At 63.2% G+C, this 23,034-nt stretch overlaps 6 protein-coding genes across 6 annotated transcripts; 3 read left to right on the forward strand and 3 right to left on the reverse strand.

The window, feature by feature from the left end:
• Positions 1–116: 116 nt before the first annotated feature.
• Positions 117–5,918, forward strand: CHLRE_12g515901v5 (uncharacterized protein). Its single transcript, XM_043068299.1, has 3 exons — positions 117–864; positions 1,060–3,571; positions 3,687–5,918. Exons 1-3 carry the CDS (start codon positions 362–364, stop codon positions 5,157–5,159), a joined length of 4,488 nt encoding a protein of 1,495 aa, XP_042918394.1. The 5' UTR covers positions 117–361; the 3' UTR covers positions 5,160–5,918.
• A 2-nt stretch (positions 5,919–5,920) lies between these two features.
• Positions 5,921–11,646, reverse strand: CHLRE_12g515950v5 (uncharacterized protein). The gene is made up of 11 exons (XM_043068300.1): positions 11,441–11,646; positions 11,056–11,237; positions 10,767–10,877; positions 10,553–10,653; positions 10,291–10,399; positions 9,959–10,138; positions 9,681–9,753; positions 9,464–9,547; positions 9,234–9,339; positions 8,870–9,011; positions 5,921–8,678 (listed from the first exon to the last, which is right to left on the reverse strand). The coding sequence occupies exons 1-11, from the start codon at positions 11,577–11,579 to the stop codon at positions 6,582–6,584; spliced, it is 3,324 nt and encodes a 1,107-aa protein (XP_042918395.1). The 5' UTR covers positions 11,580–11,646; the 3' UTR covers positions 5,921–6,581.
• Positions 11,647–11,701: 55 nt separating this feature from the next.
• Positions 11,702–14,716, reverse strand: CHLRE_12g516000v5 (uncharacterized protein). Its single transcript, XM_043068301.1, has 8 exons — positions 14,577–14,716; positions 14,160–14,255; positions 13,998–14,058; positions 13,794–13,889; positions 13,460–13,665; positions 13,008–13,103; positions 12,830–12,856; positions 11,702–12,727 (listed from the first exon to the last, which is right to left on the reverse strand). Exons 3-8 carry the CDS (start codon positions 14,055–14,057, stop codon positions 12,607–12,609), a joined length of 606 nt encoding a protein of 201 aa, XP_042918396.1. The 5' UTR covers position 14,058; positions 14,160–14,255; positions 14,577–14,716; the 3' UTR covers positions 11,702–12,606.
• A 140-nt stretch (positions 14,717–14,856) lies between these two features.
• On the forward strand, positions 14,857–17,150 carry CHLRE_12g516050v5 (uncharacterized protein). The gene is made up of 5 exons (XM_043068302.1): positions 14,857–15,274; positions 15,534–15,692; positions 15,821–16,109; positions 16,251–16,423; positions 16,549–17,150. The coding sequence occupies exons 1-5, from the start codon at positions 14,990–14,992 to the stop codon at positions 16,705–16,707; spliced, it is 1,065 nt and encodes a 354-aa protein (XP_042918397.1). The 5' UTR covers positions 14,857–14,989; the 3' UTR covers positions 16,708–17,150.
• Positions 17,151–17,152: 2 nt separating this feature from the next.
• CHLRE_12g516100v5 (uncharacterized protein) lies at positions 17,153–18,496 on the reverse strand. The gene has a single exon (XM_001703183.2). The coding sequence runs from the start codon at positions 18,256–18,258 to the stop codon at positions 17,797–17,799; it is 462 nt and encodes a 153-aa protein (XP_001703235.1). The 5' UTR covers positions 18,259–18,496; the 3' UTR covers positions 17,153–17,796.
• Positions 18,497–18,596: 100 nt separating this feature from the next.
• Positions 18,597–22,646, forward strand: CHLRE_12g516150v5 (uncharacterized protein). Its single transcript, XM_043068303.1, has 3 exons — positions 18,597–19,095; positions 19,249–19,499; positions 19,728–22,646. Exons 1-3 carry the CDS (start codon positions 18,769–18,771, stop codon positions 22,033–22,035), a joined length of 2,886 nt encoding a protein of 961 aa, XP_042918398.1. The 5' UTR covers positions 18,597–18,768; the 3' UTR covers positions 22,036–22,646.
• The last annotated feature ends 388 nt before the right edge of the window (positions 22,647–23,034 follow it).

The raw sequence follows: 23,034 nt of genomic DNA on the forward strand, positions 1-23,034 counted from the left end.
AAAAGAAGTGCCAGGCGTGGAAGCAGCAGCTGTCCATCCCGTGATCCCGCGCAGCATGGATTGCCCTCGCTTTTCTGCTTGTAGGGCCTATAACCGATTGTTGAAACTCACCTGAAATCAACAAGCATGCTGCCTCGACCCTTTTAACCGACGCAAAGCCAACGTGCAGACCGAGCATTGGAGACTTGACTTTCCCGGATGCAGCCCATCAAGACCTGCACTTGATCCCGCTGTTCGTAAATAATGATTATCAGCGCATCGTAGCATCCTCAGGGGGGAATACGCGCTGCTATCGCTCGGAAAATCCGTGGGCCTGCACCGTGGCGAAGTCCTGAGCAGACCTCTGGGCAGCTTTAAGAAGATGGATGTTTCCTCGCTGTGGGCAGAGGCTAGCGAGGAGGTGGAGCCCTCGCTGGCGAGCACAGGTGGCGAGGAGGATCGATCCTTGGTCACGAGGGTGACCCGCACCCGCACCCGTAGCGCTGCCGCGCCATCCACTGCACCTCCCCACAAGCGGACGCAGCTGCAACAGCCTGCACCACCCTCCACGCCCGACCGGGCGCAGCCCCTGCCACAGTACGCGCCTTCTGACGTGTCATCAGCATCCACTGCTCCGCATGCGGCAGGCCCCTTCAACAACGTGATGAGCGCTGCAGCCCTGTCCAGCAGTGCCGTGCCAACCACAATGCATGCAACGCCTCAGAGAACAAGGCCATCAGCCCCGCCCAGCACTCCAGCGCAGCCTGGGCCTGCATCAGGCACGAGCGGCGGAGGGGGCCTGGTGCTCGTGCCGTCGCGTGAGCTGCAGGTCTCTGGCGACCTGGCGGCAGCGCTGGAAGCAGAGCTGCAGGAGATTGAGCGCAAGTAAGACATCACGGGAAGACCTGGAGGCCTAAGAGCATGCTAGTCTGAACGGATGTGAAAGCATTTGGGGTGCGTCGTGCGGCAAGACTCTTGTGCCTTTGGTCTTGCACCTTCATCCTGCCGCGGATGGTCCGTCTTGCCCCTTGGTCTGGCCCCTGCACCACTACGGCACCTCGCCGTCACGTGTCTATGCAGGTACATTGATGCGGGGCTGCCGCCACGGCGTAGCAGCCCCGGATCCACCAGAAGGTGGAGCGCGGCTCAGTCGCCCGCGGCCAGTGCCGGAGGAGCGAGCGCCGTGGCCCAGCGACCCTCCTCCGTGTCCCGCCACTACCAGCTCCACCGCGATGCAACACACCCGCTGCACCCGCACCACGCCCACCACCACCAGCATCACCAGCACCACATTCTGCATCAGCGCGCAGCGGGTTATCGCGCACATGAACAGCACGAGCCGGGCCTTGAGGCAGCCGCGCATGCGCAGCCCCCGCTCATGCCGGCCGCATCGACCCTGCCACCGGCGGACGCGAGCGCCGGCCTTGCATGCGAGCCAGTGCCGCTGCCTTCACGCCTACTGACTGTTGCCTTGCCGGGCCTGCCAGCAGCGGCTGTACCAGCGCCTGACGCCGCCTCAGCAGGAGCGGCGCGTTCGCTGCTGTCAATGTTTGCGGTGGACGAAGCGCCCGGTGCTGCGGGCATGGCAAAGCCAGGCAATGCGGCTGAGCCCGCTCCTGGCGCGCAGGCCAGCCACGTCGCGCCGGGCGCAGCACCCTCAGGCGCACAGGGCGGCAAGCCGGCAACGGACACGCTGACGCAGCTGCTGTCCCGGCTGCAACAGCAGCATCTGCCGCTCGGCCAAGAGGAGGGCGCAGGCGAGCCTGGTAGCCCAGCGGTGAGGGCGCTAGGTCAGGGGTTGCAGACGGTGCATGGAGCTTACGACCGGCTGGAGAGCCGGGTCCGCGAGCTGCGGGCGCTTGTGGGCGGCTCGCCACACAGCTCGGCGCCACACAGCACAGCCGCCAGTGCCCGGAGCAGCCCCGGGCGCAGTGAAGCTGGGCGTGTGCAGGCGGTACGGATGGAGGGCAGTCCGGCGCAGGCGCAACCAGGCGCAACGACGGCAGCCAGTTCCAGCGGCGGGGGCGCTCGTGGCGCCAGTGTACCAGGCGGTGTACCTGGTGTGTTGTTGCATACCTTGGCTGGTGTCAGCAAAGAGCTGCATGGGGCCTCGGGCGAAGGCACAGGAGGAGCCAGTGCAGATCTCAGCAGCGGCCATGTCGGCAGCGCCACCCGGGCGCTCGACATGTTGCTAGGCCTTAGCTTGGTCGACGGCCTGGAGTCTGGCTATCATCAACAAAGGCCAGCGGCAGTCGCTGGAGCCGCTGACACTGCTTCCGATGCAGTGCAAGTGCCAGCTGCGCTTGGCGTTGAGGCAGTTGTTCATGGAACGGGCACTTGGGAAGCAGTGCCAGCCGGCATCCCGGCACACGTCTTGCGGCCTTCTCCGGGTGGCAGCAGCGGTGGCGGAAGCCACGCGACCGGCAGCCGCAGCTCGACGGCTGCAGGCATGCGGGCCAGCGGCTGGATGTCCACACCCACAGCCACGTCCACTACCAGCGGCGGCGACGCAAGCGCTAGTCTTGCTTCTGAGGTGACGCTGCGGAACACGCCGCAGCAGTTGCAAGCGCCGCAGCTCAGCCACCTCGGCGAGCGCCACCGCCAGCAGCAGTCCCTGCCAAACACAACACCGCTGTTGCCAGCGCAACAGCAGCCACAGCCCGACCATCAGCACTATTTCGATGCAGCGTCACGCCCACAGCGGCCGCAAGAGGAGGGCCGCCAGCCGCGTATCAGCGACGCAGACGCGCTGGTGCCCCTGGTGGGGCAGGGCCGCGAGGAGGAGCTGCAGAGCGGCATCCCGCTCAGCTGCGCCCTGCCGGACGGTGGTGCGGCAGTCATGGAGGCAAGGGCGCGCCTGGCAGCTGCGACCGCCGCCAGCGCACGCACAGCCGCCGCGGCAGCAGCTGCCGCTAAGGCAGCCGAGGACGATGATGCGGCCCGCGAGGCCGCACGCAACCAGCCGCCGCCGCCCGTGTTCCAGACCGTGCTCGCTGCGGATCGGCCAGCGCGGTTACATGGGCGGCCACTCGGGGCCCTGGATGCATATGCGCTACTGCCGCCTGCCCACGTCACCTCGGTGATCAGACCGCTCCTGCATCTGGCCCGCGACTCGGAGGCTGCTGCAGACGCGGACTGCCAGTCACACCGTGTTCTTTCGCCAGATATGGTTACGCAGCCATCGGGCGGCGGCCGCCAGGCGGACGAGCAGTCCCGGACGGCAGCGGCGGCAGCGGCGGCTCGTGCCGAGGAGGAGGCCTTAGAGCTTCTGGAGGCGCTGGAGTGGAGCGTGGCGGCGGACGCGGCGGCCTTGGACGATGAGTTCCTGGCAGTGCTGGGGCGGCGGTTGGGGCACCTCGACTTGGCGCATGGCGCAGGTGATGCCGCGGCTAGCAGCGCAACGGCAATGCACAGTGCGGCAGGGCAGGCAGCGGGCGCGGGGTTTGGAGGGCCAGCAGCGGCAGCTGTGGCTGCGGCGATGGCGGCTGCGACGGGCTCAAGTGGTGGTGGACAGGGACTGGAGACTGAGCTGCTGCGGGCAGCACGGCAGACGGCTCTTGGCGCAGTGCAGTCGCGGCTGGAGCAGCTGCAGGTGAGCACGATGGGGGCACGTCTTCGGTGCTGTTGCCGCCAATCCATTACAGCGTGTCCTCGATTGGTGATACCGTAAGGCTGTGGCAACTCGTCTCGCATCGTCGACCTTGCAGGTCCGCTACGCGTCCAAGCGGCGGCATCGCCGTGTGGCAAGCACCTCCTCCGCCGCTGCGAGACCAGAGGCCATGGCGGCCGTGCCGGCTGCTGCTGCAGCAGGCGTTGCCTCTGGCGCAGGTGGCAGCCTAACGCCCAGCAAAGGCCTGCAAAGCATTCTCTCGCATTGCGCCTCACCCAATCGGCGCGCAGCTGCAGGCGAGACACCATCGCCAGCCGCTGCTGCTGCAGGCGTCAGCACAACAGTGGCAGGCTTTGCCCGGTCTCCGCGCTACGGGGCACCTACGGTCGCGGCACATTCGACGCCGCATGCAGCGCACCCGCCGCAGCCGGCCGCCGCACGGCGTCTGTATGCAGCAAACAGCAGCCTGACACCCCCGGCGCAAACTGCCGCGAGCTTCCCGCACGCGAGCATTGGTGCTGGTTCTGTGGGCTCGCCGCTGCGAGGCCCGGTCAGCCAACACCTGTACGCGAAACATTCTGACGTGCGCCTCCAGATCTCGTCCCCGCGCTTCACGTCTGCCTCAAAGCCATCACCAGCCGCCAGTCTTGGCTACTCTTCCCAGACCCCGCCGTCTGCTGGCGGCGCCACAACCCCGGAAGCTGCGGACGCAGCAGCTGGAACCGTCGCCTGCAGCAGCGGCAGCGGCCCTGTAGGTGGCCCGGAGGGGCCCGGCCTGCAGCTGCCGGCAGCTACCACGCCTGAGGAGCTGGAAGAGCTGCGGGCGCTGTGTGACATGGCGCGGCATCTACCGCAGCTGGGGCCGCTGGAGAGAGTGCAGCTGTGGGGCCGTGTCGGCGAAGTCTTGGCACACAAGTTAGCGCGCGCGAACCCTGTGGAGCATCAGCACCAGCAGCGCGGAGGTATTCCTGACCGGCCAGCGGGCGGGTCGAGGTACGCTACCCCCGTGAAGGCGACTGCTTTTGAGGCGGAGGAGCAACACGCAAGTGGGGATGCCGAATCGCCTGGTACCGCTGGCCGAGGCGCGGGGGAGCAACAGTGGGGCTCCCTACACAGTGGCGGTTCGCTGACCCGCGGCTATGCCGCGGTCTGGGAGCGACGGCAGAACAGCACGGGCTCCCGGGGCCAAAGTATGAGCCCAGCCCGCGGCGGCGAGGGCTCGGATGTACCGGGCAACCAGAGCCCGGGCGCTGCCGCGGCCTCTCCTACACACACGGTGAGCTCCAGTACAGGGCCGGGCGGCGCCAGGCTGCGGCTCATGCCACAGCAGCCGCGCTCCCCCGGCCCCGTGGCCGCGTCGGCAGCCGCTGCAGCGCCAGCTACTGGAATGAGGTCGCCGGGCGGTGCGGGGCTACTGGACTCGACTATGGAGGTGGTTCACCGGCTGATTGCGCCCAATGCGACCCTGGCCCAGGCTATGAGTTTAAACTGGAAGGCTGTGCGCACGCACCTGGCCAGTCAGGAGGCGGCCGCCAGCCCGCAGCGCCTCGCGCTGTCACCCAAACACTGAGAGCTGGCTGGCGTTGTAGGCTTGGTGTAGATGCTGTGGGCGCATCATGATGGTGTTTGCATGAGATGCCACGATCCCATGTGTATGTATACTAATAAGGTTGTTTCACATGTTGGATTTCAGTATGGTAAGGTGGCAGGTCTGGACGGTTTGGGAGCTGCATGCGCAACCAATGAAGCCATCGAGTATACTTGCAGTCTCGGCTCATATTCTCCCGGCAACCTTCCTGAGCAAGCATTCTACGCCCGTTAACACACAGGGCAACTTGTCTAGGGGGGCGACTTGCCAGATTGCCTCGCGGGGATTGGGCTACGGTTTCTCTGCGAGGCATCAGCCACAGCGCCAGGCCGGTGTGTAAGCATGGTTTACGAGTCCTTACCCAGCGCTGTCACACACAGAAGTCACGCCGATTCGTGGCCTTTGCAAGCAGAGCAGCCGCTGGGAGTGAAGAGAGGCCCAGCTGCGGCAGTAGCAGTGGCGCGCGTCGGCTGGTGCACGCGGCCCCACCGTTGCCGCCGATCCCTAGTACGGCAGAGAACGACAGCTGTTCCGCTGTTGCAGTGGTTGTGTGATGGGACAGGGTTCAGGCAGGTTGGCGAGGTCCCATAGGGTGCAGCTGACGCCCGTACCCCAAGCAGACAGCAAACAGTTTGCAGCGGCAGAGCAGGAGTGCATGGCTGGTCGAACGCCGGAGTTACTGTACCGACAAGTTGCTGACTGGCTGGAAGTTTGCTGATGCGCATTCCTCACGCTCCGGGCGCCCGGCTAGGCGAAGCACCACACAGACACACCCGCTGTTGCAGTGGTTGGGGCTTGTAGTCCGCCAACCGTAGCGTCTGTGTGACGGCTTGTCAGTGTGTCATTGATCTAGCGCTGCGCATGGCGGAAATCACATGCGCTGCCTGAGCCATCAGCCGCCCAGTGGATGCAAAGCGCTCACGCCCTGCGCGTCCCGGCGTGAGCTTTCTTGTGACATCAGAGTTCAAAACTCCGATGCGATGTATCTACAGCAAATGCCACCTAAATACGTCCTACACCGGCTGCGCCTGAACGTCTACTACTACTGACAACTGCTGCAACTTGTGCAAAAACGCTGATGTTGCCACGCGCTGGCCACTACTGCATGACCCGGGTTGCTTACGCACTCCAGTGCGTCTCCCTCTGCACGGACCACCAACCACTACATTCAGCGCTCATGCTGATCACACGCGCACGATAGGTCGGCGTTGTACGTCAATGAACGTGGTCGCACACAAAGCCTCAACCAACCTAGGACTAACGCAGGCGAGGGGGGGTTTTAAGACCCCAGCAGGCCCCAGCTACAAGTACCAACCAGCAAATGCAAATTATCTGTCTTTGTTCCTTTGCTAACATCTCATGAAGCTATAATGTATAGGCCTTCAGTCTACAAGCCAAGAACTTCTATGCCGACGCGCTAATGGCCTCTGCCTGGGACTCAGCACGCCGCGCCTGCACCGACGCCAGCGCTGCGAGCGCCTTCGACTCAGCCGCCGCTGCCACCTCCGCCCTCGTCTCGGCCTCTGCGAGCACCCGAGCCGCCTCGTCAACACGTGCCTGTGCGTCCCGCTCAGCCTTCGCCTTCGCCTTCATGGCCGCGCGCTCCTTCTTGCCCATCCGCTTGGCAGGAGCAACCGACCCTTCCTCCGAAATCGCGGAAGCAATCGACCCCTCAGCACGGGCCTTGGCTTCAAGCGCTGCGCGCGCCCCCTCCACCGCGCGTGCCTTGGCCTCAGCAGCAGCTTGTGCCGCAAGTACGGCCACCCGCAGCTCCTCCTCCGCCCGTGCCTCATCGGCGGCCGCCAGTAAAGCCCGCGCCTGCTCCTCGGCTTGCGCCCTAGCAGCGGCCTCAGCAGCCACCCGCGCCTGCTCCTCTGCTTGCGCCCCAGCAGCGGCCTCAGCCACCACCCGCGCCTGCTCCTCTGCTTGCGCCTTAGCAGCGGCCTCAGCCACCACCCGCGCCTGCTCCTCCGCTTGCGCCCTAGCAGCGGCCTCAGCCGCCACCCGCGCCTGCTCCTCTGCTTGCGCCTTAGCAGCGGCCTCAGCCGCCACCCGCGCCTGCTCCTCTGCTTGCGCCTTAGCAGCGGCCTCAGCCGCCACCCGCGCCTGCTCCTCCGCTTGCGCCCTAGCAGCGGCCTCAGCCGCCACCCGCGCCTGCTCCTCTGCTTGCGCCCTAGCAGCGGCCTCAGCTGCCACCCGCGCCTGCTCCTCTGCTTGCGCCCTAGCAGCGGCCTCAGCCGCCAGTAAAGCCCGCGCCTGCTCCTCTGCTTGCGCCCTAGCAGCGGCCTCAGCTGCCACCCGCGCCTGCTCCTCTGCTTGCGCCCTAGCAGCGGCCTCAGCCGCCACCCGCGCCTGCTCCTCTGCTTGCGCCTTAGCAGCGGCCTCAGCCGCCACCCGCGCCTGCTCCTCTGCTTGCGCCCTAGCAGCGGCCTCAGCAGCCACCCGCGCCTGCTCCTCTGCTTGCGCCTTAGCAGCGGCCTCAGCCGCCACCCGCGCCTGCTCCTCTGCTTGCGCCTTAGCAGCGGCCTCAGCCGCCACCCGCGCCTGCTCCTCTGCTTGCGCCTTAGCAGCGGCCTCAGCCGCCACCCGCGCCTGCTCCTCTGCTTGCGCCCTAGCAGCGGCCTCAGCCGCCACCCGCGCCTGCTCCTCTGCTTGCGCCTTAGCAGCGGCCTCAGCCGCCACCCGCGCCTGCTCCTCTGCTTGCGCCCTAGCAGCGGCCTCAGCAGCCACCCGCGCCTGCTCCTCTGCTTGCGCCTTAGCAGCGGCCTCAGCCGCCACCCGCGCCTGCTCCTCTGCTTGCGCCCTAGCAGCGGCCTCAGCCGCCAGTAAAGCCCGCGCCTGCTCCTCTGCTTGCGCCCTAGCAGCGGCCTCAGCCACCACCCGCGCCTGCTCCTCCGCTTGCGCCTTAGCAGCGGCCTCAGCCGCCACCCGCGCCTGCTCCTCTGCTTGCGCCCTAGCAGCGGCCTCAGCTGCCACCCGCGCCTGCTCCTCTGCTTGCGCCCTAGCAGCGGCCTCAGCCGCCACCCGCGCCTGCTCCTCCGCTTGCGCCCTAGCAGCGGCCTCAGCCGCCACCCGCGCCTGCTCCTCTGCTTGCGCCCTAGCAGCGGCCTCAGCTGCCACCCGCGCCTGCTCCTCCGCTTGCGCGTAAGCCTTCGCTGCTGCGCGTGCCTCCTCATCGGCTTTCGCCTGTTTGGCGGCTTCGGCCTTGGCCTTTGCGACCGCGACGGCCTCCGCCTCTGCCTGTGCGGCCGCCTCCGCAGCTAGGCGAGCCTCTTCTGCCGCCTGAGCTTTGGCCGCTGCCTCAGCCTTCGCCTTGGCCGCTGCTGCCGCCTTGATTCTGGCGGCCTCTTCCGCCTCCTGCTGTGCCTTTGCCAGCGCGTCAGCTTTTGACTTGGTTTCCGCCTCCGCCTTGTCCTCGACTACAGGGCGTGGGATCTCCAAGCCGGAGGCAGCCAATGCGTATGCAAGCGCCTCCGGATTCGCGCCCTGGACGTCAGGGAGCTGCGGGCAGGGCAACATGAACCTTACAGTAATAACAAGTGTTTATTTTAATGTTTTTAATTGCAGCAACTCAGCAGCATGCAGCTGCGCGAAAACTTGTCCCAGGTAACGCGAACAACCACGCCGTAGAACCATGAGCACGGCTTTGCAACGCCTACCCCTTGGCCCGAAGCCCTCTTGCGCCGACCCACCAGCTGCTCCTGGATAGTTTTGGCGGCTGTGTCGGGGTCCTTGGCCTCGCGCACGATTGCCGCCAGTTTCTCCAGCTCAGCGGTGGCTCCCTTGGCCATGGCCAGCACCGCCGCACCCGCGTCCCTGTCCTCTAGTAGCTTCCTGCAGGCATTGGAATGTGGTGTGTGTCGCACACATGGCGCCAGACGGCGACGGTGGGAGGCGCCACATAGATGGTGGCGACGGCACTTGTCACCATCGACCGGCCTGGTTCCCACTCGGCCCCCGTCCAAAACCTGGCCTGCCCCTTGCTGGCTCTCGCGCCTCTGCGCCTATCTTAACCGTGCACACGCTCTCCGGCCCGCCCGCCCCAAGCTCTCTCACTTCGCAGCCGCCAGTGTGGCCTCTCGGTCCCTGGCAAACAGCAGGTTGCCCACCAGGAAGCGTGCCAGGCCCAGAGCACCCACCACCTCCACCAGCGCCTCCAGCTCTGAGCGGCAGTGAAACCGGCACGGGGGGCTTAAGAATCAGTGTTGTCTCATTTTCAGCATTGCAGCGTGTCCCAGCTCAGCAAGCACCAGCGTAGCACACGTGTGCGCGCGCCCCGCACCCACCTGTGGACGCAAAGACGCCCAGCGCCGTCACACCCGCCCCCACCAACACGCCGTTAGCCAGCGTGGGATTCTCCTTGTACTTGTCTGCAGGCGCACACACCAAATGCACCGCCACGAACGTCCATGTGGGCAGTTACGGGCATGCCTCGCTTGCATCCCAAGTTCAGATCATGAGTTGCGTGGCCGAGCACTGCCTAGGCGCCAGTCCCCTCCGTACCATTGAGCGCGTGGAAGGCTTCGCTCGCCTTCTCCACTGCATTGTAAATCAGCCGTGTGTCCACGTCCGGCACCTGCAGTAAGGAAAGGGAGGTGGCCCCGCGGCAAGACTCCTTGAAAGTGGTGTCTGGAGTCTCCGGCCACGCAATGCCACGGCGGCTTCAACACCATCGCTCTGCCTCGTAGCCTTCCCAGCATCCTCTACCCCAGTCCGGCATCCGCCACAGTCTGCAGCTCCTATCCTCCTCAGGCCTCCCACGCACGCACACGCACACGCACCTGCACCTGCGACTGCACCTCCTGCACCTTGTCAGCCAGGGCGTTGGGCAGCGCCTTCAGCTCCATGGCGCGCGGCAGCTCCGGCAGGGCGGGCAGCTCCACCTGCGGCATGAGCGCCGGCAGCTCCGGCAGGCCCGGCAGCTCAAAGGCTCGGTACGGCTTGGTGGGCAGGCCGCTTGCCTGCATGTGGGCAACCAGGCAAGAAGGCGTTTAGATGGAGCGCGCGGCCTCCGGCTATCACTTTGCCGCATTTCCGCTGCTTGTACGGCCAACACACTCCGGGGGCCACACGTGTTTGTGTCAGCGCGGCCGCAGCCCCGGTGCGCTCTCACCTTCCACCCTTTCGGCCCTTCCATACCGCCCCGCATGAAGAACACCTTTTCCTTCAGCAACCCCAGCTTGGCCACATCCGCCGCCGCCCGGGGCGCCAGCGAGCCGTCTCTGTTTGGGCGGGAGGCGGCGAGTGTCAGCCGCAAATGGAATACAACAACAACACTGTGCCCACTGGCTTCCTCGGCTTCGCATTGTTAGTCTTATAGCATCTTACTCGCTACATTTGCAGCTACGCAGTCCCGAGTCTCGGGTGTCACTCACGAGTCCACCAGTATAAGAATGGAGTCGTCGTACACGCCCTGAGCCTCCAGTAGGTTGGCCGCGAAGTCGGCGTCAATGGTCAGAACGCCGTCGGCCTCCTCCTGCAAGGGGCAAACGCGAGCCGCAGCGTGTCGGGTGACCACGGCGCCTACGACAGGCGGCGGTGCTTGGAGTCGCTGTACGGTGACAAACTTGCTTGTGTGAGGGCACGCACCCGCACGTACGGCACTGAGATGGGGCTCTTGGCGCCGGTGTCGCGTGTGTCGATGACGCCCTCCTCCCGCTGCATGCTCCTGGGCCGAATGTCCACCAACATAGCACGCTCCTGTTGCGCCCAGCAACACAGAGCACAAACATAGATCTTCATCAACGCGTCATCCGTCATCATGTAGCGCGTCTTCAACCCCACACACCCATCCATCCGCTCAACGCCGTGTCCATCTTCAACCCCACACACCCATCGCAAGTAACACGATTACTTCGCTGCCGCTGCAGTCACTCACGTCCGTGGTGGCCGCCTCGTAGGCCTGCAGTGCGGTGGTGGGTTGCGTCGTGGCCTTGTTGGCCATGGCAAACGTGGCTGCCACCGCCGTGCCAATGGCCGCGACTCCAGCGCCCATCGCCAGGACCGGGTTCTCACTTGCAAGGGCTAGGATGTCGGCGGCGCCAGCCATGTCCGCCGCGGCTGTGAAAAGAGAAATGAGGTCAGCTAGCATTCCGGTGGCTTCCCTGTCGTGCCCGCCACGGTACCGTGAATGCGGGCGCGGGCGCGGGCGCGCAGGGCGACGCACGCCACTGCCTGCCCTTCACCCCACCACAGCCCCAATATAACGCTCGCCCCAACCTCGCACTTCGCATGCGGCACTTCCCTCACCACGTGACACACACCTGCAGCGGCAGCTTCGCCCGCGATAATGAGCGAGCCAATCGCCAGGTTATTGCGGGCGTTGGCGTGCATGCGCACAGCCACCCGTGCACTTCGCGCCTGCGGGCGCGTTGGCGCCAATTGCTGAAGTTTTAACACCATGATGGTTACTGACACGCGTCTAAAGCGCAGTGAGGATGTTGTGCGGCGATGCAATTGGAAAGTCGAGTGTATCCTTGAAGCTTCCAACGAGATCGATACCCAAGTGAAGGACAGTTCATGCAGTGCAAGACCCTTTACAAACTCGCTCGGCAACGGAGCTGACGGCGACCCACAATGTACGTGGGCTTCCACGCAACGCAGGCCATCCGACGGCATTGTGCAAGCAAAGTCGGACGTCTGCGCGCAACCGCAGGCCCAACCTCATACGGCATGCAAATCTTCTAGTGTGTAAACGTTTCGCTACTGAATTGCACGTCGACGCAGGCTGCCTAAAGCCGGTTGATGTGCCAAACCCTACCAGCCCCTGGCGCCCGCACTGCACCCTGCATGCGTCCCTCCGTGACCTCCCAGCAGGTGCCCGCGTGGCCATCTGCTCAAACCAAGGCCTCAAATCTACAAACCACTGCCTATTTCAATCTGAGCGCTTAGCTCATACCTTTCTCGCACCTGGTGTAGCGCCAACACCACCACTCAGGACCACTCCTGCTGACCGGTTCTACCGCAGTTGCGCGAAACGTTCCCCGCTGAACCAACCGCTCGCCTGCACACATGCGCTGCCACTTGCGCCTCTGTCCGCATGCTTGCAAGCCACGTCAGCGCACGCGACGGACCCTTGAGCCACGCAGCAGATAGCTGTGGGCCTTCTAAGTGCAGGCCTCCAGCCTGCAACTGCTCCGCTGCATTACCAGTCCCTGTTGACGCTTTCCATTGACACTGCTCCCCGCTTATGCTACAAGCTCCCGCTCTAACCACTTGATGCATAAAAGTGCAAGAGTGCTTTAACTCGTGCATGTGCCGCACTGGCTTAAGCATCGACAGGCCCCGCCTTCCCTACAGTCCCGCTCACACCCTGCGTCCCGCTCGGTCGTCGGTGAACCCAGCAGGGGCATTCTGCCCACAGTGACCCGTATCGACTGTGTTGGTGCTGTATCAGCCCAGTGTGCCTGCTTCAAGCCCAAACGCACGCTCACTGCCACCTCGAGAACCGCGTGGGATGCAAAAACGAGATGTGGAATTGGTCGCACAGCTCGTACGCCTTGGACTTGGCATCCTGCCACTCCGCCGCCCCCCGGCTTCGTTCGCACGCCCTGCCAGGATGAGCAACGAATACACGGTGAGAGGACACGTGGGGCAACACGTCGGGCAGCATGTAAATGGTATATGCCGGACGTGCGGAGTACGGAACTCACTCGATGAGGCGCTGTGCTGAGGGGTACCTGCGTCAGCACATGCATGGGAGGCACAGGACATGAGTAGGAGCTCTAACACCCCGCTGGTGTCCACCGCGACTGCCCCGCGATCTCAGCTGAGGTAGCTGACTCCAGCCCGAACCAAACACGCGTGCTGTACAGCCTGTACTGTACGCACCTGTACACCTCGTAAACCTGATTGAGCTGCCCCACGTCCGAGTGCGCCAGCAGCGCTAGCTGCCCCACACCATCCGCCGCCAGCTTGGACGGCAGCCTTACAACAGACATGGACCAACGGCACACGACGGGTCAACGTCAATGCACAAGTTGTGTTGGTATCCTTTAGGGGCTCAACGATAAGCCGCAGTGCAGCGCTGCGTATAAGCTCCGAAGCCTGACATGGTCATGCCTGGGGGTGGATATCGTATGGCCAAAGCCCAGCTAAGCATGTAACACTGAGAGCCCCGTGCTACTGACAGCCGGCCTGGCCGGGGCCCTGACATGCCGGTGACTGTCACGCGCCCCGCCCGGCCTTCCCTCAGCTCCTTCCTGGCAGCCAATTTGCCCGTCTTGCCAGACATTGACGCGATATGTAGTTGCGTGCGGCCATCCCTTGAACACTTCATTCACCCGGTTTTGAAAGCCGCCATCAACGCCTTGACGCCGTTGCGCCCCGGCCTCAGTCGGTAGTTCCGCAGCTCGTACACCACCTGGTCGGCGGAGCTGCCCCCAGCCCCGCCCGCCGCGGCCGCCGCTGCTGGTTGGAAGCCTGAGGCGCAGCCAATCCCGGCTGCTGCGTATACATCCGCCGGTGCCTGCAGCAAGATGGTGGACTCCTGTACACAATCATCAATAGAAGGGTGAGGAGTTGGTCGGGCACCGCCAGGTCACGGGCAAGAGGAAACAAGGTGCGGCACGTGCAGCGCCAGTACCCCTCTTTGCCTGGCTGCGCTGCAAACCGTACCTTCGTCAGAATGCACGACCGCGCTGCGTCCGTGTACCGCTGCCAGTCGGCGTGGGCGGCGGCTGCCCGGCGCGTGGCGTCTCGGGCACTGTAATTCTGCAGATGAAACCAGGCGGCGGTCCAACCAAGTCCGTCCGGTGGCCTACTGTTATTGGTGCTGGGCCCCCGGCAACACGGTGTATTCGCCGCAACTCAACCGCCCACCTCAAAGTGGTACATATGCACGACACGGCTAACGTTGCCACCTGTGTCGGCCGTGAACATGCTGCATGGCGGGAAGCGTAGGTATCAGCCTCATGTACCGCGAAGACACGGTAACTAAGCAAACCCGGTACACCGATGTTTGAACGGCGTTCCCGTGCTCACCCTAGAAATCCCTTGTACACTTGGGTGCGCGCCGCCGCATACTCCGTCGAAAGCGCCAGAAAACGCTTATATTCGGACGCGTGAAGTACATAGTCTCTGTCGTGATTAAAGAAAACAGGCTGTGTGTGGCGCGGTTGCGGACTTCACAAGCAGCAGCCGCAAACAACGCACTGCACGCGCTGCCCTTAAGCACCGCGTCACGCATGCTGCGCCTATCTCCATCATTCGCGGTTAGTAGAGGCATGTGCCTCTAGCAGGGAAGAAGTATCCTTCCAACCAGGCGTGCTGACGCGTGCAAGCGACAATTTGCCTGCGCCACCATCCCACCATGCTCAGGAAGCCCACCATCTGCGCCATGGCCCCTGCCGCGAGCTAACTTGGGTCAGCTTAGATAAACCTCCCAACTAGAGAGCGCACCTTAGCTCGATTATTCCCGCTGGTGCATTGCTAGCGTGCGTGGAGTTGCGCCGCAACAAGCGACACGCCACGCTGGTCGCTTTTACTGGCATTTGTTTGCTAGTAATATTCGGTCATAAAATGCTATGCAGGTTAGGTCGTCTAGAGTTCTTGCAAGCAAACCGGTCGGTTGCTCAGCTACAAGTCTCTTGGATCCAGGATTGGGACAAGTCCCTCAAGCCTCAGCTTCTACTTCCCCTTGAAAACGCAGTACACACAACTTGGCCTATATATATTTATAGCCTACTTCACGACGCTGGCACCCCAGCCCGTATCGCCTCGACAGCTGACTCCCCCGACCGCTACGTACCGAAGCGCTATACCACCGAATTCATTCTTAAGCGCTAGCTTGATAATCAGTGAGGTCAGAGAGAATGATTAAAGGCGTGAACCGACCAGCCATTTTCTATGACTTGGTCGGGCTTGCGCACTCAGGCGTGGTATCTGTGGGCAGAGAGAGCGATTCTACTATACGCCTCGACTGCCCGGAAGTCCCTTTCCTGCTCTCGCGCAAGCATGCTAAAATTTGCGTCAATCCAGACGGCAGCCTTATTCTGAAGGACATCAACTCCACGAACGGCACCTACATCGCTCGTGAAGGCGAATTTCTCAGGCGGCTGCGGTCGGATGAGGGCTGGGAGCTACGCCGCGGCGACCTGGTGAGAGTGATTGCGGGGTGCATGGGCTTTTGGGGTACCAACGGGGGTGGTGGCATTGCTGCCTGCTTGTTGGGTTCCCATAGTGCGGGGTGGGCGATTGCAGGCCTGCGCATTCGTGATGCGGAGGCGGCGAGTTGCCACCGGCTAACTGCGGGTCACCGGACGCGGGCCCAGCACCCAGCTCCTTGCTTGCCCTGGTCTCCCTGCTGCCTTGCGGACTGCTTACAACCGTGGGCACTGGTGCTATCTATGCATGCAGATTGGCTTTGGCGGGCCGGAGACCATTGTTGCGCGTAGCGATGTGCCGGACGTCACCGTCGCCAACCCCTTCCTGTTCCGCTACACGCCGCTGGACGACGATGCAGATAGTGCGTTTAACTCGTCTGCAGAGCAGCAGCTGCTGGGCAACGGAGCGCAGGTAGGTGTTTGCGGCAGTCAAGCAACCTGCGTATTGTACGGCTGCGGGAATGGCCAAAGCGGGCCAAGCTGTACGTGTTTCGGAGTCATAGACTGCTGAGGCCTGTCGTCCACGTCGGCGCCATGCAGGGTCGCGCACGGAAATTCAGCGAAATTGAAGACCGCTGCCAGCAAGAGGACATGGACTGCGAGGTGGCGTCCACCAGCTCACCCGACAAAGAGAGCAAGAAGGCCAAGACGGCGGTGACAGCAAAGGACATCGTGTCTAACCTAGCAAACCACCTAACGTGTGCCATCTGCCACGACTGGCTCGCTGGTGCACATGCGCTAACATGCGGGCATATGTTCTGCGGCATCTGCCTCGCGGGGTGGCTGGCACAAAAGCAATCCTGCCCGGAGTGCCGGAAACCGAGTGCAGGCAAGTTGCAAGCGGCATTAATTGCATGCTGGTAGATGACTTGCAGAAGCACTCACAGCATCCTGGCTCGGAAACATGCGAATTGCAGTTCATGACGTGGCGCCGGTGTCGCAACATCTCCTTCCATTCTCGATCATACAGGTGTCCCTGTGAGGTGCCGCGGTGTCGACAACTCCATCTCTGACATCCTCCAACACAACCTGGTGTCGCCGAACTCAAAGCGTGAAAGGCGTCGGAAGCAGCTGGCGTGGGAGGAGGTCGGAGACGGTGTGCTTGAAAGCTGGACAAATGCGATGCAGCAGCGGCGGCAACAGGTATGCATGGGAGCTGCAGTCGGCTCACACGTGTGTCGCTGGTCTGCCTGCTGCGCAGAGTAGAGGAGTGAAGGTTATTGCAAGATTATGCATTTCCTTTACTGTATACAAACCCCTGTCTGCAGGCTGTGAACGTAGCATCGCAACACCTAGCAAACCTGACGGGGCAACCTGCACCTGCGCCGGTTGCTGCTGCACCACGACCAGACGGCGCCGTGGTTGGTCAGAACACGCGGCGGGCCAACCAAGGCGGCGCGCCGCCAGTCAACCGGCCAGCCCGGTGATAACGCCTTGCTCGGTTGCATGGGGCGGGCAGTAGGCATCAGAACGCATGATTCCTGGGACTTCGCGCTGCACTGCATCTCTCCTGCAGCTGGCGAAAGCATTGTGCAGTAGACTGCACTGGTAGCGGAGTGCTGTCGAAACGCGAACGCGAATGTGCGCGACACGAAGAGACGTTGTAGTCGCTAGCACGCATAGAAGGCCGGTTAGCAGCACGGGTAGTATTTGTTCAGGTAGTCATGGTGTGCTGGAACGGATACCGGACGGAGTTCACTTGCCACCTGCTGTACTTGCGTCAGTGCTCATTGCAAATGGATACCACGCAAACAGGCTGGACGTGCGAACGATGTGGGCCCACGCTGATGACGCAATGCAAATTATTGAATGGTCTAGAGGCTGCCGTTGGCACTCCGTACTCCGATGAAGCTGTGACCCTGTCCTGTACTCCTTCCTGTCCTGTTACAAGGCTCTATGGCCTCACGCATCGCCTGTCCTTACTAATTCAGTCAACTGCACAACCAGCAGTGTCGTCTTTCGAAATGATGGCGGGCCCGGGCATCCATCAAAGGACAAGTTCTGGTCACCTGTCTCAACCAAGCATTGCATGCTATACCTTACTCTCAAAGCTCGTGTCATTCCTGTGTGAGAAGGCCACACATGCCACCCAATCGCACATTACACCTGACACTTCAGCTCGTGGCCCATGGCATGCAAACCAATGTGGCGGTCCTTGTATCCATCAGCTCTAGCCGTTCGCCGCCGGACCTGGGGCCTTCAGCTGTCTCTAACACCGGAACCGTCTCCAACATAGAAAGCCCACGCCAGGTAGTCCTTGCAACATTGCTCCGTCAACGTTCCAGTACATGAAACCAGTGTCAAGCCGTACGTCACCCGCTCTGAACTCCTGCAACGGCTCCTTGACGGCTCTCGCCCTCATGCACGCACTCACACACGCGTGCATATCATACGCGCACGCACATTCTCGTGTGCCCGCATTTCTCCGCCGTACAGTTGCAGCCACACCCTCCTACACTGTCAACATTGCGGTACACACCCAGTCAGCAAAGCACTGCACTACATCAGGCCTGTGTTCAGTACTTGTTGATGCCAAAGAACCGGACCTTGTGCAGCGCTGGCAGTTTGGCGATAAGGAGCACCAAAACAACAGCCAGGTTCACACCCAGTGGCTGCTTCCTAAAGTCGGTGCCGTGCGTTGCCAGCACGAACAGCAGGACGGGGACTACGGCGAAGATTTTCCGGTTGCGTGTCCCGTAGGCCTCCCCGTCTACCTGCTCCCAGAAGGTGAGAGCTTCATACTTGCCCTGGTCCTCGGGGTTGGGAGACCCCTTGAGCCAGTGAAGGAGGTAGTATGTCAGGACTCCATGAATGATGTGCACGTAGGTCCACGCAAGGCCCGCGTCGTCGATAAGCGCCGAGATGCCGAGCCAGCCCAGCACGATGAGCGCCAGGTACCAGGTCCACACGCTAGGGTAGTTGAGCCAGTTCGTGTTTTTGTTTACATCGACCTCTGACACCGTCCGCCGATGCGGCATCGCGCCGGCCCTCCTTCGCGAAGACGAAAAAGAAAGACGTTCACCCAAAGGCCAGGCGGTGTTAGACTGGACTAAATTATAGTCGTAAGCTCTAGAGGGGCAGACTTGTGATGGCGGTGGCTTGGAAAGCGGGAAAGGGAAGCAGCGCGAAGGCAGATGCAGTGGCACAGCTCAGGTGTGCAGCTGGGTTGCGGTGTGTATTTGTGCTTAGCTTTGTAAGTCTAGGTAAATGAGACTTGTATGCAAAAGGATGCTGGACAGGGGCGAAACACAAGCGAGCCTTTCCCCCTTCGCTCCATGCAAGCCCCCCGAGCACGCGACACTGCTCACTCCTAAATGTGGACCAGCACCACTGCATTGCCCTATGTGTGTATGACCTTATGGATATGCAATTGTGCGTCACCTTGGCATTTTAGAGTGCGCGGGCCTGTGCGCGGGCTGAGCTCCCCTTGCTCTACGCAAATGACAAAGTCTAGATCGTCTTGTTCAGTATGAAGAAAGATTCTGCTGATGGCAACAGCGCAGGCCGAGCGGCGCCTTCGCCTCGCGGCGACGAGGTCCCTGCTCTATAGCCTGCCAATTAACGAGCTGTTTGAGCTCCCTGGGCGGCCGCACGTCGTCTATCAGCTCCGCAGCTATGCTAATACTAGCAATCCGGAAGAAGCTGCATTGGCAGCTCGCAGTGACTCGCCCTTCCTCTTCAAGGCGTTCGAGACGGGGCAAATCGGCCCCAAGCGCCTTGCTCGCATCCATGGCGGCAAGCCGCGGGTCCACACCATTCATGAATACCTAGATTGGACGGTTACAGCCCAGGCGGCCGAGGGTGACGACGATCTGGTGGGTATGCGCATGTGCATGCCGACCGCCAACATCTTAGGCATTGGAGTGCCGCTCGCTCTCTTCTCCCCCTCGCAACATCAACACCTCCCCCTCCAAGCATATTACCCCTGGCTTCAGCTGACGCGCACGGTCTCTCACGTTCGCACGCAGGACTTCGGCGGCTTCCGCGTGCTGGTGATTCTGCCTCGGTACCGCAGCGGCTGGCCCCCGCCGGGCGGGGACGTCACGGCGGCGGAGGAGCTGCGCAAGCCCAGCGTCATGGGAGCCCCAAAGAGCCCCATACCCGTACTCCAGTCGCACGGAAAACCCGTTACAGCTGCGACCATCCGCTCCGGACCGGGCTACCTAGAAATTCCCTTCGTGGCCACGCACGAGAACAAGCGCGGGCGGGGCTACTGCAGGTGCGGACGGGATGTGCTCCGCACACATGGGGGCGCCAACCATGGGGATCCCACAGAGCGTGTCTGTGGTTAGATTGGATTCACGACACTATACCATGTGGCAGCCTCTCCTCCCGCACGGGTACCATTCCCTCGGACGACGCTCCAGCTACCTCCCGTTGAAGCTACGTCCACATGCTGCCACGCCCTTGCCTGACCCTCGTGCCACCCCTGCGCCTGCCGCTCCAGGTGTCTGGTGGAGGCCGTTGAAGAGATCGCTCGGACGCTGGGGCTGAAGCGCCTCATGCTGTGCAGTACCAACGACGCGTCGGTGCAGTCCACGTGGAAGCACCTGGGCTTCCACTACTGCCCGGACGAGCAGATGGAGGAGTGGGACATCCTGCACACCGACATGGTGTACCTGCAGAACACTACGCAGATGCAGAAGGACGTGCCGGCGCCGCGCCGCTTTAAGCCGGTGATAATCAAGCATGAGGACTTCAAGCAGCGCAGCTACGCGTTCGTGGGCTTCAAGCGCGCGCTGCCGCCCGCGCGGCGCCACCCACCGGCCAAGCGCGTCAGCAGCAAGGCGCCGCCCAAGAAGGCACCGGCCAACAGTGAGGTCAGCGAGCGCAGCGAATGCAGCAAGGACGACTCCCTGTCCGTAGCGGCGCGCACCGACCCCATCGGCGCCGGGCTGCTGCCCAACGGCGGCGGCGGCGCCAGCAGCTCCATGGTCGGCCGCGGCTCGCACGTCGGCGCGTCGCCACTGGGCATCGGCGCCGCCGGCACCACGCCACTTGGCGGGCGATTGCCCGGCGGCGATGAGCCGCTGATGGGCGGCGTGGCGGCGGGTGGGCTGCTGCACCCGCGTGACGACCTGCTGATGGCGGGTGGCGGGCCGCCCACACCGCAGCCCGCAGACGGCGAGCCGCTGCGGCCGCTGCACATGCACATGCCGGGCGACGGGCCCGGCACCTCGCACTCGGCACTGGGGCGGCCGGGCATGGATGGGCAGCTGCACATGGGCATGCTGCCGCCGCCGGGCGATCAGGGTTTGGGCTTGTGCGGGCCGGGCGGCCCCGGGCGGCTGCTGTGGCCTAACAACGGGCAACTTGGGTCGGAGGGGCTCGGACCAGGGCCGCCGCCATTGGGGGCGGGCGCTGGGCCAGGCAGCATGGGTGGCAACTTCGGCTGGCAGGGCATGGCTGGCGGTGGCGTTGATAACCTCTTGCAGCCGCAGCAGCAGCTCAGTTTGCAGCCGCTTCCCATGCAAGGCGGAAGCAGCATGGGCGGCGGCATGGGCGGCGGCATGGGTGGCGTCATGGGTGGCAGCTTGGGCGGCGGCATGGGCAGCAGCTTCGAGAGCTCCGGGGTGATGCGGCAGGGGCTATCACCGTCGCTGCAGCCCAACCCCGGCAACATGCAACTCAGCATGCAGGGCATGGGTCAAGCGCCGATGCTGCAGGGCAGTCCGCAGCCCGGGAGGCTCCAGCACAGCTCGCAGACTGGCATGATCCAGGGTAGCCCGCAGCTAGGAATGATCCCGACTGGGCCGCACCCCAATCTGCTGCAGGGTAGCCCGCAGCCAGGGCTGTTGCAGCCCGGCAGCAACCAGCAGCGCGGGTTGCAGGGCGGGCAGATGCAGGGCGGGCAGATGCAGGGCGGCATGCTGTCACTGCAGCCCGGCCCGCACGGCCAGTTCCAGAATCGGCCGCTTAGCAACATGCAGGGCGGCCTTTCGCCCAGCTTGCAGCAGCAACACCAGCACCAGCCCAACATGATGCTCAGCGGGCAGGGCGGCATGCCACTCAGCCTGCAGGGTGGTCCGCTGCAGGGCATGCACGGCTTGCAGCCGGGCGGGCAGGGTATGCCGCTCACGCTGCAGGGCGGCGGGGGCCCCATGACCATGCAGGGCGGGCAGCAGCCAGGCGGCCAGCTCACGCTGCCAGGCATGCAGCAGCAGGGGATGCAAGTGGGTATGCAGCAGCAGAACATGGGAAGCAGCCTCATGGCTGGCAGGCCCATGGGCATGCAGCCGGCCGCCACCGCATCCAATCTGCCGCACATTATGCAGCCGGGGAGTATGTCGCTGAGCAGGCAGCCCGGCAGCCAGCCCGGTCAGATGTTAGGCATGCAAGGTAGCCTGCAGGGCGGCATGCAGGGCGGCGGCATGTCAACGGGTATGTCCACGGGAATGCTGCCTAGTGGTATGGTGCCAATGACCAGTGGCATGATGCCCAGCGGCATGGTGCCGGTCATGCAGGGCGGCATGGTGCCGCAAGGAGGCCAGCAGGGCCTGGGCCACGGCGTCCAACCGCAGGGCCTGTACAGCAGCAGCATGCAGCTTGGGCCCGGGGCCGGGCAGCAACAGGTCGGCGGGCTGCCAGGCGGGAGGCCCATGAACATGGCGGGAGGGCAGCAGTCGCACATGCAGATGGGCCAGCCCGGGGTCCAGCAGCAGCGGCTTGTGCAGCCGCCGCCAGGAATGGGCTTCGTGCCGGCGCCCGGCACAGGATTCGGCGGACCGGGCATGCTGCCAGATGGCGCGGGGTGATTGGTGAACATGACGCAGCTTCTCGAAGGAGCGTGTAAACTGTACCTCTACTTGGCGTATTCTTGGCGTGTGTACTTTTGGGTGTGCGTGAAAGCAGGTGTGGGCTTCGGTTGTAAATGTGTGCGGACGGAGTGGTGCCATCCGCACCAAAGCAGCCGTTTTTGTTTCCAGCTATTTAGAGTAGCAGACAAGAGCTCAGTTTGGGTTTAGATGTAGGCTGCAAGGACTGTAGCGTGATTGCCAATGAGTGAGCACAAGAAGCAGGAATCAGCAGTCAGGGCAGGCGAGAGAGTCTCGAGATACGAGCGCACTGGACAGGACCAGGAAGTGTAGGACTTGCATGCTTTAGGCCGTAGCTGGTGTTCCATGTAAAGGCAGTCAGCGTGCAGCCGCGCACTGGGTGCCTGTAGCGAGTCGGTGTCTCGGTGAATGCGCCACACGCGTTTGGCCTGCGCCTGAATTTCGAACACCGCGAATGGGGAACCTGGTGCGACCGAGGACGGCGAGAAGTAGCCACGAAGGCACAAAGTACAGGAACAGCCAAAGCGGCTGTGAGTTAGGATCGGCCAAAGCGAAATAGGACACAGCGTATCTTTGAAAGTGACGGGACGCATGCGACGGCCTCGCAGGAGAGGCAGCCCCGAAGAGGAGACGTGAGAGGAGACCCTTGGGGAGACCCTCCCAGGTCAACCGCTCCACGCCCCCCCCACAGACCGACCGCTCTGCCTTTCAGCATCGCCATCGGTGTATATATGTACCTGAGTGATACAACCCATTGTAGTGGGGTGCGCGCTTGCGAGGGACACGGGCTGGGGATTCACTTGCCGCAAGACTGCAAGTGCAATTGCACCTCGCCTTGAAGCTGTGTTCAATATCGCAGCGTTTCGCGTGCAAGTAGTGGCGCATGCATTAAGTGGTTTTTGCCGCGAACCAAGCCTTGAATATGCTGGGAAAAGCCTCGCCGCCGCGAGCGCTTTCTCCTGCCGGGCCTGAGCCGCT

Source organism: Chlamydomonas reinhardtii, chromosome 12 (genome assembly GCF_000002595.2).
Source record: "Chlamydomonas reinhardtii strain CC-503 cw92 mt+ chromosome 12, whole genome shotgun sequence".
Lineage (NCBI taxonomy): Eukaryota > Viridiplantae > Chlorophyta > Chlorophyceae > Chlamydomonadales > Chlamydomonadaceae > Chlamydomonas > Chlamydomonas reinhardtii.

Bases quoted from the DNA above. Each gene is read 5' to 3' on its own strand.
- CHLRE_12g516050v5 (XM_043068302.1), top strand. From the start codon at position 14,990: ATGATTAAAGGCGTGAACCGACCAGCCATTTTCTATGACTTGGTCGGG. The intron at 15,693-15,820 runs GTAGGTGTTTGC...GGCGCCATGCAG, and splicing joins TGCTGGGCAACGGAGCGCAG to GGTCGCGCACGGAAATTCAG. The intron at 16,110-16,250 runs GCAAGTTGCAAG...TCGATCATACAG, and splicing joins GTGCCGGAAACCGAGTGCAG to GTGTCCCTGTGAGGTGCCGC.
- CHLRE_12g515950v5 (XM_043068300.1), bottom strand. From the start codon at position 11,579: ATGGTGTTAAAACTTCAGCAATTGGCGCCAACGCGCCCGCAGGCGCGA. The intron at 11,238-11,440 runs GTGTGTGTCACG...CTCTTTTCACAG, and splicing joins GGGCGAAGCTGCCGCTGCAG to CCGCGGCGGACATGGCTGGC. The intron at 10,654-10,766 runs GTGCGTGCCCTC...TGCCCCTTGCAG, and splicing joins TCTCAGTGCCGTACGTGCGG to GAGGAGGCCGACGGCGTTCT.
- CHLRE_12g516150v5 (XM_043068303.1), top strand. From the start codon at position 18,769: ATGGCAACAGCGCAGGCCGAGCGGCGCCTTCGCCTCGCGGCGACGAGG. The intron at 19,096-19,248 runs GTGGGTATGCGC...GTTCGCACGCAG, and splicing joins CCGAGGGTGACGACGATCTG to GACTTCGGCGGCTTCCGCGT. The intron at 19,500-19,727 runs GTGCGGACGGGA...CTGCCGCTCCAG, and splicing joins CGCGGGCGGGGCTACTGCAG to GTGTCTGGTGGAGGCCGTTG.
- CHLRE_12g516000v5 (XM_043068301.1), bottom strand. From the start codon at position 14,057: ATGTTCACGGCCGACACAGGTGGCAACGTTAGCCGTGTCGTGCATATG. The intron at 12,857-13,007 runs GTGCGTACAGTA...GTGCTGACGCAG, and splicing joins CAGGTTTACGAGGTGTACAG to GTACCCCTCAGCACAGCGCC. The intron at 12,728-12,829 runs GTGAGTTCCGTA...TCATCCTGGCAG, and splicing joins TCAGCACAGCGCCTCATCGA to GGCGTGCGAACGAAGCCGGG.
- CHLRE_12g515901v5 (XM_043068299.1), top strand. From the start codon at position 362: ATGGATGTTTCCTCGCTGTGGGCAGAGGCTAGCGAGGAGGTGGAGCCC. The intron at 865-1,059 runs GTAAGACATCAC...GTGTCTATGCAG, and splicing joins CTGCAGGAGATTGAGCGCAA to GTACATTGATGCGGGGCTGC. The intron at 3,572-3,686 runs GTGAGCACGATG...TCGACCTTGCAG, and splicing joins CGCGGCTGGAGCAGCTGCAG to GTCCGCTACGCGTCCAAGCG.
- CHLRE_12g516100v5 (XM_001703183.2), bottom strand. From the start codon at position 18,258: ATGCCGCATCGGCGGACGGTGTCAGAGGTCGATGTAAACAAAAACACG.